This window comes from Quercus robur, chromosome 6 (genome assembly GCF_932294415.1).
Source record: "Quercus robur chromosome 6, dhQueRobu3.1, whole genome shotgun sequence".
In the NCBI taxonomy this organism is placed as follows: domain Eukaryota; kingdom Viridiplantae; phylum Streptophyta; class Magnoliopsida; order Fagales; family Fagaceae; genus Quercus; species Quercus robur.
The window spans coordinates 38,856,647-38,875,849 of NC_065539.1; the positions used below are offsets into that span (position 1 = coordinate 38,856,647).

At 32.4% G+C, this 19,203-nt stretch overlaps 1 protein-coding gene across 1 annotated transcript; it reads left to right on the top strand.

The window, feature by feature from the left end:
• The first annotated feature begins 3,988 nt into the window (after nucleotides 1–3,988).
• Nucleotides 3,989–5,692, top strand: LOC126688682 (RING-H2 finger protein ATL16-like). Its single transcript, XM_050383454.1, has one exon. The coding sequence runs from the start codon at nucleotides 4,448–4,450 to the stop codon at nucleotides 5,516–5,518; it is 1,071 nt and encodes a 356-aa protein (XP_050239411.1). The 5' UTR covers nucleotides 3,989–4,447; the 3' UTR covers nucleotides 5,519–5,692.
• The last annotated feature ends 13,511 nt before the right edge of the window (nucleotides 5,693–19,203 follow it).

Consider the following 19,203-nt stretch of genomic DNA (forward strand, 5'->3'; position numbering starts at 1 on the left):
CTGCGTAAGCCATGCGTAAGAATCTTTGCATGGACGGTTTCTAAAACACGTGACAGCACATGCACTTTTTTTTTTTTTTTTAGTTCGAAGCAATTTTGTTTGAAAACAATTTATTTAACATTTTGTTAAAAAAATATTGGTGAAAGTATGTTAAATTATATTTATATTTTAAAAATATGAAAAATAAAATAAAATATTTAAAAACTATTAATACAAATTAAACGGCAAAAAACTAAGTTATAAGCAGAAAGACACTTATTTTCAACTGTAGTTGGTACATTTATAGATGAAAGAAAAACTGAAAGGGAAAACATGTGGTGTAGTACAGTACTGCAGCCCAGTTTAGCTTAAGATCTTCAGGTACCTCGTGAAGTCACGTGTTTGCAAACCCCAATAGGAACGCACATGATTCACCTCAGTCATACACATGGCAGTTTATGACTGTCTCTTCAGCCTTATATCTAATTCCATGCCCAAAAAAAAAAATGCCATTTCTTCCTCTGTTTTGTGGTCAAAACTAGAATTAAAAGTTGGGATTTAAAATAAATAAATAAAAAAAAGCAAAGCAATTTTGAAAGAACCTAGTCAACTGACAATCATGTTACAAATTTCACATTTGAAGTATTCAAGGATTTTTCACTGACTTCTCTATCTCTCCCCCCAATAGAACTGTTAATAAACAGTTGTATTGCCTTCAGTTCATCCATGTGCCTCACTGATTTAAATTTATATTCTTTTTATTAAATCTGATTCTATTTATTAAATGTGTAGTTGTGTACTTCAATTTTTTTTTTTCTTTTCTTAGCTTTGGTGTTCTTCACCAGTGGTCCAATTTACTGTTCATTTTGTTAGTTGCAAAACCATCTGATCATTATAGTCTATCGCATTACTTAGGACACCGTGGGTATTATTAGTTAAAAGGCATCATCAAATTGAAGGAGACCTGGAGAAGCATCTAATTAACTAAATATATTTATGATAACTTTATTATGACTAACATTTTATTAATTAATTAGCATATCACTTCATTGTGAGGTGTAAAAGTCAACTAACTTGCAGACCAAGACTGTACATGATGGGTTGTTTGAATTGGACTTGGGACTTGGCCCTTGGGAGTGCAAAACGAGAACTAATTTAATAAGGGCATTTTACCAATATCAGGTGAATTGATAGAAGTGTGAAAACTAAATACTAGTTTGACTGGCAAGCAAATTCAAATGATAATAATTAATGTGGTGCATGATGTATTTCTCGTTGTAATAACTGATGCTGAAGTAGTAACTAATGCTGAACTGTTCTAGCTTGAAATTATGAACGATGTGAGTACATCCATTAAGAAGAAAATTTATTGTGAAATGCATGAGTGGTTTTGAAAATTTATGATTATAGTTAAGTACCACATCAAAACTAACTAGATCTAGGTACAAAAATTTATATAGTCTGTCATGCACTTCTCTTTGTTGGTTTGTAGCAAGAATTTCTTCAAGATTCCAAAATGTATAATTAGATTTATTTACAATAAAAATCTTTGCCAAATTAACAATATGCGATAAAAATATCGAGTACTCTGCAACAAGTTAGCCCCCAGAAAGCACGCTCAATCTTGCTTATTTAATGATGGCAACATTCTCCAAATAAACAAAAAGTGGGTTTCAGCTTTTTTGATTTCTAAATTCTAAACGTTTGAGGTGATGTTGATGTGAACAAAAAACTTCAAATACATTGAAATTTTGGAGAAAAGTTAGGGAAGTTTCTTTGGCAGAGCCCTCAACCTTTGACTGCAATGTATAGAACAAAACACTTTTTTGAAAAAGAAGAGCGACTGTTGCTGTTTTCTTACCTAAGTAGTTTGTCCTTCTATAGATTGTCAACAGGCAAGTATGGATAGTGTCGGTTCGGCTTTAATCGTGTTCTCTTTTAGGATTGTACTGAATTTTCTATGAGATATCTATTTTACCTTTGCTTGACGAAAAGGTTTAAGATTGGCCCACCAGAATTTATGCCAAAAAGCATAGAGAACTTTCTTTTTATTATTAAATAAAAATTGGATATCTCTTTTTTTTTTCTTTTTTTTTTTTCTTTTTTTTTTTTTTAAATTGGGTAGTTATGGTTACATACATTCGGCTACATACTACATACTGTGTAAGAGTATTTATTCAAAAAAATTATATATTAAGTGTTCGTTTGGATCATGTCTGCGTTTCTGTGTTTGTCTTTTTTTTTTTTTTTTTACCAGCACTTTTTGTACTCATGAATAGTGCATTAAGGCAAAACTACAGTGTTTTCAGCAATATATAGTAACATTACACGTATTTTCACACATTTTTTTACCTACATGTATTTCCACAAAATAACAATGTTACTAAAAATCTTTTATCAAACAGGCCCTAAGTGTTTAAAAACCCATCTCACTTATAATGAGCTACCCAATAAGCAAGATTGTGGACTAAATAATTAAGGCCTTATTGGTAGCAGTGTTTAAGTATGAGTATTGCTATAGACACAAACTATTTTACATTTTTACAAACTGCTGATGTGGCTTTAGTATTTTTTAAATAGTTATTACAAGTAAAAATGTGATGTTAGTGATAGATCCATATTAGAACTAGTAAAAATTTGCCACATTAGCAGTTTGTAAAAATGTTGTAAAATAGTTTGTATCTGTAACATTACTCTTTAAGTATTGTTGTTCAGTTTTTAGTGTTGTAAAAATACATGTTTGAGTATTATAAAAATACGTGTCAAAAGTGTTATTATTGTTTAAACACTAAAAACTGTTATTTAAAAGTTACTGTCAAACAGACCCTTAATGTCTATTAACAAAACAAAAATCCCAAAAATAAAGATAACTTAGATCCCAACAAAAATCTTAAAAGCATAGGGTACTTTTTCTTTTTCTTTTTTAATAAGCAAAAGTATAGGGCACTTTGATGCTTTTTGTGTAGATTTTCAAATTAGAGTAGCGGGGGGAGACACATAATATGTGAATGCTAGCTCAACATACACAACAATCTACGTTCTTGATCGGTTGGCCGGGACTATAGGAAATTCAATGATGGTTTGCATGTGGGTGTAACACTTTTTACTTTTTTGATTGATAATGATTAAGAATGGATGAGTATATGAAAAGTCAAGGTCTTTTAAATCATTTTCTTTCTAAACTATCTCCCCCCCCCCCCCCCCCCCCTTCTCCCACACTCATTCATTGTTTAATTTTGATAATTCGTGCATCTTGATTGGGTTAGTCTTATTACTATCATTTAGAGGCTGTTAAAGTTGTTCTATAGTGGAAGTACTTATTCATCCAAAAAAAAAAAAAAAACCAATTATAGTACTTGGACAACAAACCTATACAGGACTAGGACAATGGTGATTGTAATTTGTACAATGGTACTGAAGGCATATTAATTGTGTTAGTTTTTGAAAACAAAAATAAAATAATCAGAATGACTTCTTTTTTTTTTTTTTTTTTTTGATAGGTAAATCAGAATGACTTCTTCTTTTTTTGATGAACGGTAAATAAATTACTTGTTTCATAGAATCTTCACCAACAACATTGATGATATGGCACTGATTGATTGGAGTACTAAATGGAACCTGTTACACACTTACACTTATCTTAATTATGGTACAATGAGATACTATCTATGTAAACTAATTACCAAAGATGCATCATACATGCATTCATGATATGGTACTGATTGATTGGTGTCCTAACTACTAAATGGAACCTGTCACACTTATCTTAATTATGGTACAATGAGATACTCACTATATATATAAACTAATTACCAAAGATGCATCATACATACATTTTAGTTTTGGTTTTACTTATCATGCATCATTGTCCCCCACCAGTTGATACGCATATATGTAAAGCCTCATCATTCATGATAGAGAGCCGACCATTCTGTAATATCTGTTTTTTATATTTGGGCCAGACGTGTCTGTTACATAAAAAAAAGGTACAATAATCGAGGCACTTTGAACAATTTTTCTAGCCAAACTTCTAGTGGGAACCCAAGAGAAATTCACCAACTACGTACTAGTCTAAAGCTCAGACTCCACCATTAAAAAAGTTTCAGCACATTTCATATTTCATTGAATTCCACAAAACCAGCCTCATTTATAACCCATCTGGGTTTCTTCTATTCTGGTTGTTTCTCCACCGCTCCATCTTTCATTGATTTTCTCTTATGTCTGTTTTCCAAAAAATTTCATCATCAATTCAAAGCAGCTTTTCTCTCTAGCTAGTTGAGCTCTTTAATTGACATAACCAAGAAAAAAAAGAGCTCTTTAATTCTCTCATTTTCTTTTACACTTTCCGAACAACTTGTTCATTTATGCCAAAGTTTGTATCTTTAAGTCTTACCTAGTCTAACTTTCCTACATATCTTTGTATGTGTTCTGTATATATTGAAGATCTAAGAAAACCCATTTCTTTTTTATGGATCTTATTGTAAGAAAAAGCTACATGATCCATGACTCTCAAGCTCTTTCACCAAGCACAAGTCCTGGAGGTGGAAGCTCATTCTTTGGGTCTAGCTTGCATTCTTCAGGTAGCAGTTTCCCCATTATAGCCGTTGCTATAATTGGAATCATAGCCACAGCTTTCTTGCTTGTCAGCTACTACATCTTTGTCATCAAATGCTGCCTCAATTGGCATCGTATTGATATTCTAAGACGCTTTTCGCTATCAAGACGCCGCAACGAAGAGCCTTTGATGGTCTACTCTCCGGGGATACAGACTCGAGGACTAGACGAGTCGGTGATCCGATCAATCCCAATATTTAAGTTCAGGAAAGAAGGTAATAAGGACTTTGGAGAAAGAAACTTATGTGAATGTGCAGTTTGCTTGAATGAGTTCCAAGAGGATGAGAAGCTAAGAATCATACCAAACTGTAGTCATGTGTTCCATATTGATTGCATTGATGTTTGGCTTCAAAGCAATGCTAATTGCCCACTTTGTAGAACAAGCATTTCGGCCACATTTTCACGGTTCCAAACCGATCTAATTCTTGCTCCAAGCTCTACCCCTGAGGATCCAACTCCGTATACCGATAATCTCATTGGTGGGGATGAAGATTTTGTGGTGATTGAGTTGGGTAATGACCATTCTCCTAATCAAACATTGCTTGGAACGCAAGAAAGGTCGAATTCAAGAGAATTATCGTCGCGTTCAATTAGTCCTTCGCCAAGGAAGTTGGAACAGAGAGCTGTACAAAAAAAGGGAAGGAAGTTTCATAAGGTTACAAGCATGGGAGATGAATGCATTGATATTAGAGGCAAAGATGAACAATTTTCAATCCAACCCATTAGGAGGTCTTTCTCAATGGACTCATCCACTGACCGACAGCTCTACTTAGCGATTCAAGAGGCCTTAAGACAGAACACGCAAGTCAGTGAAGTCAATAGTCCCATTGAAGGTTGCAGTAGTAGAGTAAGAAGATCATTTTTCTCTTTTGGGCACGGTAGTAAGTCAAGAAGTGCTATTCTACCCGTTTATTTGGAGCCATAGAACCTCTTTTCCTTTTCTTCTTTTCTTTGTTTTGGGTCTTAATTTTCTTAGTGTTTTTGTGATTTAGAGCTTCCAGTTGTATTATTGAGAGGATATAGGATTTGTCAAATAGAAACATTCAATTGAAATTTGAAAAAAAAAAAAAAAAAAAAAAAGCTTTTTTTGATTATTTAATTTGAGTGTATGATGGCATGGGGTTTTGGGTCTGGTCCAATGTGTTCCAAATGACTTGCACAGCCATGATTATAAGCATCATTGCTGAAATAACCTCTTTTTGTATTTATTTTTCAACGTTAATTTAATTTAGTCTATATGTATCATTGGTTAGAGAAACAAAGAGGTCCCATAAAGAACAACAATGTTGAAGCCTTTGGCGGGGGAAGAATTAAATGGCAGAGGCCACTGACCAACAAGGAAGCATCCAAGGTTTAGAGTCTTTGGAGAATAAAGTGTAGAAAGGAGAGGTCCCATTCCATTAATTGGAAAGTAGGAAAAGAGGCGTCCTCCTCTGTTGCATCAATCACAAAGCCACCAACTTCGTGTGTCAATAATGCTGTTGTTAGAAGGGGAGGAATAGTTTGGTCATAAATGGTTGGTAATGGTTCTTGTTCGATAATCACATTATTGTTCAGCCAGCAGGAATCAGAATCATCTATTTATCTATGATTAAAACTGTATAATAGTATCTCCAATGTTAGAACAAAAAGAGATACATTCAGTTTAGGCATTATGTCTCATCATTGATCGCTGCAGGTGTGCGTCATTATCGATTTTTCATAGCATTTTAGGAATACAACTTAACACTAGAAAATATTTTCACCTAAAATTATTTTACAATCGGAAAAATATCTTCTATCCAATTGAACGCAGCCTTATTTTATGTAGATGCTTATAACACCAATAATTGAAAGAACCAAGTTATAACTGTAGTGTTTTTGTTTTTCCCCTAAAATTTAAAATCCATCCTCAAGTCTCTTGTTTATGACCATTTGTCTTAATATTATTAATTTGAAATCAAAAGTTCCCTAAGTCAACCTTGATTCACCTTTTTTCAAGTACTCCATGGCTCCACTGCAAGGCTGTTGAAGTATTAAAAATATTAGTGCGGATCTATTCAAGGATCGCGGCTAGGCGATAATTTAAGTAACCGCACAATTTTATACAACTTCGTGAAACATTCTTAGTTTCATACCAAATCTGAATGTGCCCATATTTCTAAATAGGCAAAGCCAAAATCTTAAACAATGTCAATCCTGAGTTGTAAAAGCAATGTCCTGCAGCTATAAGTTGAAATTTGTGGTAGGTTGCAGCATCATTGTGTCAAAAAAACACAGCTTTCATGTCTCATTAGGGGCGGAGCTATAGCAAGGCTTGGGGCCATGGCCCCCAAAATTTTAAAAAAAAAAAAAAATTATATTATGTATAAGTATTAAAAATTTTAAATATTTAGCTAAAAAAATAGAAGTCCCCCCAAATATTTGAGTTAGTCCAATGATACTCTTAAAAACCAATAGAATTTGTCAATTGGTTTAGTAGTTATAAAGACAAGATAGTTTTTATTTTCTCTAATTCATTTTTTGTACATGATTAAGATTAAACTAGACAGTTATTGTTTACTCGTTAGAGTTTAAACGATGATAAGTTTTCCTAAAAAATTGATAAGTTCTCTTAAAAAATTATCTTACGAATATACATATATAATAGTTGTTAATTTTATATACACTATATTCATTAATTAGGACCTACTCTAGTATCAAAATATTAATGTTTATATTTGTGCATGTGTGTTTACTTATGTATGCAATGGTTTATCTTGACTCGAGATTAATATATTAATACCAAAATTTTTAGCCCTCCAAATAGAAAATCCTTATCTCCACCATTGTGTCTTATTTTTGGTTTACTGCAAAGCAAACCATGTTTTAATTCTACATTGGATTACTATCTCATTTTCAAACAAAACAGTGCCTTATAATCTTTTATTTTTTCAAATTTAAGTTTTGTTATGAATTGGCTCTACAAGTCTATGCGATATGCCTATTAGTCAAATTTTCCGAGGCCTGATTGCCATGTGCTAAAGTATGGGCAAGGATAACATTATCATCTGCCACACTCTTATGGTGGTACACGGTATGTTGAGGTTCATGCCCTATCACTAGGGGAAACGTTAGCTTATGCTATGCTACTCTCACACTAAAATTCACCTAGATCTGTAGAGTTAAAATTCAGAGGGAAAACAAGAAGATAAAGATATCCCATTGACTTGTAGAGCATCCTCTTTTTTAGTTGGAACGTTTATTCTAGGAAACCCAACTTCAACTTCTATATGATTATGAAGGCAACATTTAAGGGTATGCAGGTTGTAGCTAACAAAAATTGGATGATCATTGATCATAATTTCCCATTAGAAAGGGAGAAAAGTATTAGTAGACAAAGGTCATTGGTGTGTAAGAATTTAATATTGTAACATAAAAATCTTTTCTTTTCTTTTTTTTCAGTGGTTATTGAATGTCCATTAGCCTCTTCCATTAGACAGGATTTGGTACCAAATATTTTTATGAACTAAAGTAATTGACACTCACTAATCTAACAAATTTTCTAGATTAAAAAAATGTGTAAATCTATTTAATCTGTGGCTCAAAACATAATTATGATTTAAATTTCCAATTAAAAATTGTGATCTTATAAAGAGATACTAAATTAATATGGATAAAACTTTTCCAAGGGGAGAATCAGTTAAACGCGTTGATATGAGCAATATGTGTTTTTTCATCTACTTAATTACCTATTATCCTCATGGCTAGCCCTTCCACTAGGCCAGTTAAGTCATTGTCTAAGAGCATCTCCAATAGATGTTCTATATCTATTTTTTGGAGTAAAAACACTACTGTTCACACTTCATTCACACTCCAACAGATTCTCCATCTCCATTTTTTAGATTAGCTTTGCTACAGTGCTTCTCTACAAATAGAGAACACTGTAGCTTTTACTATTCATTTTTCAAATGTTTTTTTCTATTATAATTATCAGGTATTGAATAAAAAAATGTTAGAATATGTGTAGTTGTTAAAAAATGAATAAAAAATTAATGAAGAAATAACATTTAAATGAGATGGAGAAAATGATAGAGAATCTGTTGGAAAGTGTATTTGAAAAAATAAGTAGGTAAAATCTAAATATTACTGTTTATTATTCAAATAGTACAAAAATTTGGCTAATCTACTGGAGATGCTCTAAAGCCCCTAGTATAAGGGAGCCCAAAATTTTGGAAAAAAAGAGGTATTAGGAAAAAAAAATTGGTTCTTGATTAAGCCCAAAAACAAATCTGCACCATCTTTTTGACCTTTTGACCAAAGAACAAGACCAAAATTCTTTGGCCTAAACAAAATTAATTGTTTCAAAAATAACATCTTTAATCTCTAGACAAATCAAAATTTACAACCAAATAAAATGCAAAACCGGTCTAAGAAAATTACTCACAAAACAATCACACATAAACACACACAAAAAATCACAAATCCCAAAATTTTGCCCATATCATTTCTCTCTCTCTTTAGTCTTGCTCTCTACCTCTCTTAGCATACAAATCAGTATGTGCAAAAATTTTTCGATTTTGCACATTTAAAACCTACTTTTTATTTTATTTTATATATCTATTTTTACAAAACACCTACATCAATTTGTCTATTATACACATTTATTCAAATAAAATATTCATTTTTTAACACTGTAAACAGTAATGGTGAGAGGAGAGAGAAAGGAAAAGAGAGTGAGATGAAGAGAGGAGCGAGAAAAAAGAATAAAAAAATCATTTACACGGTGAACGGTGAACAGTAACAGTGTATATATACACAGTTACTGTTCATTTGTAAGACCATTGTACATATTTAGACATTTTTACAAAGACTGATGTAGGGGGCTTTGGGTTAAAATGTGTAAAATTGAGCACTTTTTGTATTTTAGAAGAATATCCATGAGCCGGTGTGATTGCTCAGCTCTGCCTTTGCAATTTCTGCATCTCATTCTTCCTCTTCACTGGTCAGTGGTCACTAATCTTAAAAGTTAAATCTCTTCCGTGGTGGCTCCACTTTTCCTCCGATCTAGTCTATCATTTACTGCTCAGTGCTCACACTCACGGCTGAGGTATCTCCCTCTAATGTGTGAATTTTTTATTTAAAATATTATAAATCTCGTGGGTCAGTGGGTGGAACTTGGGGGTTGTGGCTGCTGAGTGATGACTGATGATATTGATTGCTTTTAAAACTTTAAGACTTTGTGGCTGTGGGCTGGGTTCTATTTCTGGGCCATCGCGGGTTTTTTTTTTTTTTTTTAATCTTGTGTTTTCTTAATTTTTTTGTTACAGGATATGTTTTACTCTTTTACCAAATCTTGCATTTTGTTGTGTATTAGTAGTCACGGACTACACTATTAACACTAAGACTAAAAAAAAAATTTCAATCAAAAAACAAATAACAAAATAAAATAATAATACTAAAGGAAAAACAAAATAAAACATTATACATGTGTGAGTGAAGGATACCACACATTGTAGCACAAATTTTTTTTTTCTTGTACACGTTCTAGTACCAAAGTGGATATATTCTAAATATATATTATTGTTATTAGTTTTAATTCATTGAATAATATAATGAATATGTCTTTATTTATGCAAGTTGAGATTGCTAGATACTTATTGTTCGATTAAGCTACAATAATACTTTTTATATATCAAGTTCTATTGCTTTACGTTTGGAAATTACCTTTTATTCAAGTTATATAAATATATTATTGATAGTGTTTCTTTTATTCATAAATATTTTTTTATTTGAAATGTCTACTGGCAAAAATACATCCAGATATGAAAACTTAAAAAAAAAAAAAAAAAAAATTAATTGAGTATCAAAAAGATCACTGGATATATTTGTTATAAATAATAAACAAAATATAGCACAAATTTAGATGATAATATCACAAATGAGTAAGAAATTCACCAAAAAGAGTAAGAAGATAATGAAATGATAAAATTGCAAGATAACAATGAAAATAACCATAATGATGTCCAATTTTGCAATGAAAACAATTCTTGATTATGAACTTCAAAATAGTTATATTATCATATCTTTAAAATATAACTATTTTTTGAATAATATAGCTAATTCACTTAATATAGCTATGTTATTGAAAAAAAAATTATATTAGAAGAATTTGAATACAAAAATTTAATTCGTAAGCATGCATCTCAAAAGGCAAGAAAAATAGATTTTAAGTGAAATATATTATAATATAAAAATATTAAATAAATATTAATTTAATTAATACATATAAAAAAAATGCTCAATTTTAATTGTCCCATTAGACCCCAAAATGTTTGGGGCCAGCCCTGATCATCCTCCATGTGGTTATAGACCAACAAGGGTGATTCTGTTATAAGAGGATTGATCTATGTGGTTTGGCTCCTTTCCTTGTCCAAGTTAAGAGCATTCCCATCAGCTCTCTCATAAAAAATGTCATTTTAACACACCAAAAATCCACTTTATCATTTTAGCACATCATTTTACAACATACCATTTATCAGATGTTCTATACTTCAATTCTATACATTAAAATAATATTTACTACACATTAAAATAATATATTTTCTCAAAACCCAATAATATACAAAAACACAGTCCCGACAGTCACCACCAACCAAGAACCAAGAACCACCGCTACAACCACCGCCACAACCACCGCCACAACAACCACTGCTACAACCGCAATCACCGGTCCTCCAACAAATTCCAAATTCAAAAACCTCAACAAAACCCCACCATACATTGATACACAGCACAGCCCGTCACCACCATACCCAAGCACAGCCCACCACCACCACCCACAGGTAAAACCACCCACCACCAAGTAAGGCTAAACTCCACGGCAAGGCCGAACTCCACAGTGACGGCCGATCTCAATGGCAACGGCCTAGGCAGAGGAAAAAAAAGACAGAGAAGGAGAGTGACAGGGGAAAAAAAAAAAAAAAAGATAGAGAAGGTGCGGAGAAAGTGACAGAAAAGAAAAAAGGGGGAACAAAAAGCAAGAAAAATGGAGAGGTGGAGGCTCTGGAGAAAGAAAGAAGAAGAAAAAAAGAAGGAAAAATGTGAACTGAGAAGATGAATTAGGCGGAGAAAGAAAGAAGAAAAAGAAAGAGAGAGAAGAAAGAGTCATAAATGAAGAGAGAGAAATAGAATAAAAATTTTTTTTTTTTTATAGAACATCTATCCGTACCGTTCCATTTTTGGAACGGTACTGTTCACGTGTGCTAAAATTTATAGGATATAGAACACCTCATGAGAATGATTTTTTGGTGTTTGGTGTGTCAAATGCCAAATATTTGGCATTTGGCACACCTGATGAGAGTGCTCTAAGGAAGAGTGCCTGGGTCCTAGGGGCTAGGGCTTTTGGTTGTTCTGCCCATAACTTGCAAAGTAGAGTGCTCTTATCCAACTTTACAACTAGGGATGTTGGGGCAAGTTTCCTATTTTGCAGTCTTTCACCCCCACCCTACATCCCTACCATCGCTTCAGGTAGGCTTTTTGCCCCTGCCCCCTGCCCCCTACCCCCTGCCCTCCCATCCTCTGCTCACTCAATTATTTATTTTATAATTTATTAAAATTTGATTTAACATATATCATTTAGCAAAAAAGATTTAACATATATCATACAATAAATTAAAACTCATAAAACATCAAAATCAAGTTCTAACATTGCAAAATCTTCTTAAAGTATAATAATACAACAATTTAAACATAACAACGTAACAACTAAACATAGTAAACAATTTAATCCTAAAACAATAAATATAAATTCAATAATACAACACTAAAAACATAGTAAATTTTAAGTTTAAAGACTAAAGATCATTTATACGCCATATAAAAAAATACTTATAAAAATATTTTTTTAACATTTTAAATATAATTGGGTGGGTTTGGAGGAGGGTCCCCAATACTTGCCCTTGTCCTGAAACCTTTTTGAAATTTTACATGCATAAAGAATATAATAAGAACATGCAATCTAATGGTTATATTTTCAAGATTCACACTCAATATAAATATATATGAGAAGTTTGTAGAGTTACTCTTTAAACTAGTTTGGAGAGAAACTTTGTTCTTAGTTATGCGAGGCAAATTCAAATTTCAATTTCTAGCTACAAACACCACAAAGAAAAAAATGCTTCACATTTGGCTCTCTATTACTACAAAATTTGTAAAAGTCTACATTTCTTGGTAACATTATCGAGCATGATAGCTTTTATGTATGCTTTATCAATCATTTTTTATTTCCCCTCTTCTCTCTGATTTAAAATAAATACTTTATCAATCATAATTGTTATTACTTGAACCAATATTGAGGCTGAATACCGCGTTTTTTGCTGACACCACTACTGAGCCTATTTGATTGTGCTCTTCTTAAGGACATGAGTCTTTATCTGTGATGCTATTATATTGTAAATTGTAATATAATAATTTGAGTGTCATCATCTCCTTCACGGTCTTCTCCAACTTCAATTTGTCCTTTTTGATGAATGAATTTTAGTGTGCGTTTCTTTCAGCTTTTAGGAGCTGAAACACACATTTATTAAAAAGCTGGAGAGTTTTGTGCGTTTGGCCAGCCCAAAACGCAACTTTATGGAAAAAGTTGCGTTTTGGGCCAAGGCAAAAAACGCGATGAGAACGCACAAATCTTATGGACCGCTGGAGGTCCATAAACCAAAAAGCACATGCGCGTTTAAGGTATCCATTGGGCTGGTTACTCAATTACCAAATTACCCTGATAAAAAGTCCTCATCAGTTCATGCCTGAAGCTCCACTCTCATGCCTCTCATCTCATCTCTCTGCTCTCTAAACACACAAAAAATCTATAACAAATTCCCAAATTAGCTAAGGAAAAAAAAAAATCAATCTCTTGCAAATTAGGATTCCTCAAAATGCAAAACAAAAAAACATCAGAATATAGCAAAATGATAGAATTACAGGACGAAATCGAAGCCGAATGCGTCAACAACACCGAGCTCTGGGTTCAATCAAATTGGCAAACCCTTCCCAATCAAACCCTCCGACTCCGACCCCATTTTCGATCTCCAAGCCCTTCTCTCTCAGCCACTTGCCATCTCTGAACTCCACCGCCTCATCTTCATCACGCACTTCGATGGATTCTACGCCGCCAGAACCTGAATGGGACGCTATGGATTCCACCAAGAACCAACAGACGAAGTGCTAAGAGAAAAGGGAGAAAGGAATAAATAAATAATAAATAATAAATAAAGAGACGAAGAAGGAGAGCTCTGAATGTTTTGGAGTTTGGAGGAATGGCGGGGAAAAATAAGGAGGAAAGAAGGATAAAAAAGAAAAGAGAACGGGTACGTGTGTGGAGGAGAAAAAAAGAGGGAAAAAAAATTAAAAAAAGAAAGAAAGAAATGCCGTGTGTAGAGGATAAAAAAAGAGGGGGAAAAAAGGAAAAAGAAAAATGAAATATTATCACAATTTTTTCACAATAAATTTTAAGGGGTATGTTATTATTAGCTAATATTGGTGAGAAAAAATAATTTTTTTAGAAAGAGAAAAAAATAATTTTAATAATATGTTAAAATTAAAATTAGTATCAATTTTTATCACAATATTTTTACAATACTTTCACAATAAATCTTAAGTGGTAGGTTATTATTAGCTAATATTGGTGAGAAAAAAATAATTTTTTTAGAAAGAAAAAAACATAATTTTAATAGCATGTTAAAATTAAAATCAGAATCAATTTTTATCACAATATTTTCACAATAAATCTTAAGTAGTAGGTTATTATTAACTAATATTGGTGAGAAAAAAATAATTGTAATAGCATGTTAAAATTAAAATTAGTATCAATTTTTATCACAATACTTTTGTAGGGACACAATTTGTAACGACCCACAAAATAGTGTTGGGTTTGCATGTTAAGGACCCAAATAATACAATTTGTAGAGCGTGGGCTTGTAAGGTTAGGCCTTGGTCACCAGACAGCAGTTGGCCATGGTTTCTATGAATTTTGTACGAGGGTGAACCCAACGTGTCTAGCAAAACCTTCTTATGGTGCGACTTGAGTAGTTCCGGTCTTCAGACCTCTTCTGAGGAGATTCATGCTCCTTTCATTCTCCTTCTTTTTGACTTCTTCGTCCCCCCCCCCCCCTTTCTTTTTGTTCTCTTTCCCTTTTATCTTAGCATTCACTTTCCTTCCAGTGTCCACGTGTCAATTCCACTTTCTGGGGTGGAGACTTGTCTTATCAGTCCATACCTAGAGTGGTTGGGGATGGTTATAAAAGTTGAATGGCATGGTGAAGAGCAGGGGCGGAGCCAGAAGGGGGCGAGAGGGGGCACCTGCCCCCCCTGACTCCACAATGTCCATTATACATGCTTATGTAAAGTTGATTTAGCTCCTAACAGAATAGAAAAACAACGAAATAGTTTACCTAAACCAAGAGTACATATATGAAATAAATAATAAAATAACAAATCTTCCAATTGAGAAAGTTTAGAGACACAATATTTTCACAATACTCTTATTTTTAGTTGAAATGAATTTCAGAATAATTTATTTTATTTTATTTTGACCAATGATGTCTAACACCTTAATTTATTGTAAAAATATTGTGAAATTTTGTAGTGTTACTAAAACAATTCCTCCCACTTTAAACAATCTAACACAAATAAATGCCACCAAACAAAACTTGTTAAAACTGTTTACACTTTTGACCAATTATAACTCTTTTTGTCTTTTACTTTTTTCACTTATCTAATAATAAAGTCTTGTATGGTACTAAAGCATTAAAATGTCCATTACTTTTTTATCCTTCATCTCTTCCATTTTCATCGTTTCAAAATTTGAGTCTCTACCGCAAATCCAAAATTTAAAATAATTAAAAGAATAGAGAAAAGTTGAAATTTATTTTCTCAATTTATTTTGAGTAATCAAATTAGATTTCTAAACTTTATGTATATAGATTAATCTCTTACTTCGATGATTGATTGTCAATTAATAACTATGAATTAGATGTTTTACAATTGTTTATTTATTTTACAATTGTCAATTAATAATTTTAGGTTTTTTTTTTATTTTTTTTATTTTTTATTTTTTATTTTTTATTTTTTATTTTTTATTTTTTATTATTGTCTTTTGATCTTGCCCCCCCTAAACTAAAATCCTGGCTCCGCCACTGATGAAGAGTATGAGCCTGTCAGATGCAGAGTTCTTTACTACAGTTGTGGGGGCCAGTCAATCAATAGACTTATTAAGGTCAAGATAATTGGGCTTGTGGCCCATCTGAGGATGCAAATTTGTTCGAGGAGGCCCAAGTCAGATCGTAAGGGTAATCACATGAAAGGAATAGTGAATAATATGAAATGTGAGTTCGGTATTCGTCCGAGAACACAGTCCTCCTCGGCAGAATGAGTCCAAGGACAATTAGGACGTCGTCTTGTTACAATCATACCTCGGAACTATGTCACCACTAAAAGTGAGATAAGGGACCAAGGGTACGAAAGAGAAGGCAAACAAATATCTATAACCACAACTGCCTCCGCATTAATTGTCTTTCAACCAACTCTCTGGCCGCATTAATATGAAGGTGATACCTGAATAGTGATGAAGTAGCCTTACAGCTATTCATAGGAGGTTCCAGGAAGTGTTAAATGGGACAGAAAGAAATCCTCCAAACCCAACCTACACGTGTGCGGTGAAGATGATACAAAGGGGACAGTATATAACATGAAAGAATAACTCGCCAAAAAGGGGGGGGGGGATAAGAAAACAAGAGAGAAAAAAGAATATGGAGAAGACAGACCAAAAAAGAAAGGAAACTTAGAACATCACTTGCTCAAAGAGATACTCATACTGACCTCAGTTTTAACCCATCTATAAATGTGGGCTGAATCGTTTTTCTTTTGAAGTGTTAATCTAGCCCTTACATACCCACGCTCTACAAATTACATTGTTTGGGTCATTTACGTACGAACCCAATACTCGTTTGGGGTTGTTGCAAATCGAGTCCATACAACAGTATTGGCAGCTTTCTCCTTGTCCTGCCCCTGCACTGAGTTCGTCCTTTCCTTCAGGCGTTCTGTGAGGTGCCGAGCATAAGATTGTCCTCTGCCATATCCTTAGGCTCTTTTTGGACTTTCACTATGCGTCCTCAGCAATTGTTCTCCTCGGCTTGGGCCCTGGGCCTTAATGTAAAGTGGGTCAGAGTCGCAAATTCTCTGGCCTCACAACTTTTATAATAAATCTTAAATGGTAGGTTATTATTAGTTAATATTGGTGAAAAAATAATTTTTTTAGAAAGAGAAAAATTTATTTAAGTATAATGAAGTAGTTGATTTTTAAGTATGAACCAAACTCACATCCCAAAAAAAAAAAAAAAAGTATGAAATAAACTCCCTTATATATACATTGTCATTTTTGGTAATTTATCCATCAAACTGTTACTTTTATAAGGGTTAGCCAAACACTCAGTTTTTTTAAAAAGTACTTTTTAACAGCTTTTACCAAACAGTCAACTTTTTGAAAATGCACTTTTTCATTATGCACTTTTACAAAAACTGAACCAAACTCACCCTAGACATTTTAACCAAGTCCCTTACTCTCCTAGTCGCTTCCTACACGCTTCTCTCCAAAGTCAAGCTAGTCTAAGATTAGCCACCTTAAGTTTGAGGAAAATGCTAAATCTATCATGAAAATGATAGATCTATTAGGGCTTGATCTCATTGTAAAGACCAAGTATCTGTAAGTTTGTACTTACAAGACAAGTAACCTAGTCCTACTAGGATTTTTTTTTATAATTTTTTTTATAGAATACTTATATTTTTAACACACACCCACAGGGAGAGGGGAAAAGGTTTTAAAGAAATTTATAGTGGTGTATATCCAAAAGGGTCTAACTCTTGAATACACAGCACATGCTTTAAACCTCTTTAATTCACACTTATTTTCCAATGTAGGATTAACCCACTGTTTTTTCTTTTGAGAATACTAAATATTTTTAACACACAGAGGATTAAAATATGTGATAAAGTAGTTTTTTTTTTTTTAATAAATACTTTGTGATGTACAATTTTATTTTGTGAATATCAATTCAATTTTCTTTCTCTTCACCACAACTAACTATCAATTATAAAATTATTAATTATGGGATTAAAATCTTTTAATTTTTTTAGGGTAATTCAATCATGAAATTTGTAAAATCTTATCAATTCATTTTAAAATTAGTATATTAGATGTTGTCACATTATCAACATTTGAACACACATTTATTATCACTATTTTTGTATTATTTTAAATTATAAATAATGTGATAAAAAATATATTCCTTTCGTTTTAAAATAAATATATATAATTCTAGAAACTCAATGGTACTTATGATTTTTTTTATCTTCCTATTTGTGATCCTTGATCTAGCTAATAATGCATGCAGATGACAGGGCAGACATATGCACGTATATTGTTACAAATGAGGAATAAATTAAATATACTTTATACAAAAATATAAAGTACTCATACATGCACTTGAAGGACTTGTGGTAAATTCAAAAATCTAAAGTTTCATACATCACACATCTATTCTGGGATTTTCAGGTACTCATGAATAAAGAGTGTATCACATGAATAACACTCCTTTCTATATGAATGGTGGATTCTGCTAATTAAAGGCATGGTTAAACCCAACAAGATCCTCTTTTACTTGACTTAAAATGAAGATAGTTCATTTAACGATTATGATTTTATTTTCATGATGTAATAGTGTAGTGAGTGCCACAACTTCTAAATGACATGTCCTTGTACACTTTCAAATCTCCTTAAAAAAAAGAAAAAGAAAAAGAAAAAAGAAAAAGGGATAGATAGAAAGATTTGAAAGTGAGAGCATTCATATCGGTCAGTGTTTAATATAAAAAGGTGTAGAATTTATACAATTTTACTTAAAAAAATGACCCATATCAATATGTGTATAATTGTGTAAATTTATAAATTTGTTACAGTAACCTTGTAAATTTATATTAACATTATTTATTTTGCATTTAATTGTATATATATATTTTTTTAGACATGGCAAAACGGGTCAGAATTTTCTGACCCGACTCGAAAAATACCCGACCCGAATCCGATTTTTTTGACCCGAAGCAAAAACGGGTTGACCCGTGACCCGACCCGTGTTTTTTGTGGGTCAACCCGACCCGACCCGAACCCGAACCATTTTTTTTAAAACTTTTTTTTTTTGGGTAAAAAACATAGTGAAATTAAGACAATATTGGTTTAATTGTTTATTATGAGCTTTAAGCAAACAATTGATACATTTACATAGCAGCATGCAAATTAATTGAAAAATAAATGGTTAAGCATTTTATAATGAGTAAAGATTTTTAGATATCAAATAGCAAAGTACATGCCAAGATAATCTGGTTACAGTAAAGTTAAAAACAGATTTAAAATTGTAGATATGTGTGAGACACATTCACAAGTGTGAAAATAGTAAAGCCAAAGTATCAAATTAGCATAAATTATGAATGTTTAGATCTATTTTTTAACAATTTATGTTCAAAATAAACAGCTTTTCAAAATAAATTATGATATTTCCTAGAGTGTGTGCTGCTTAACAATGATATGATCTTCATAAAAGAGACTAA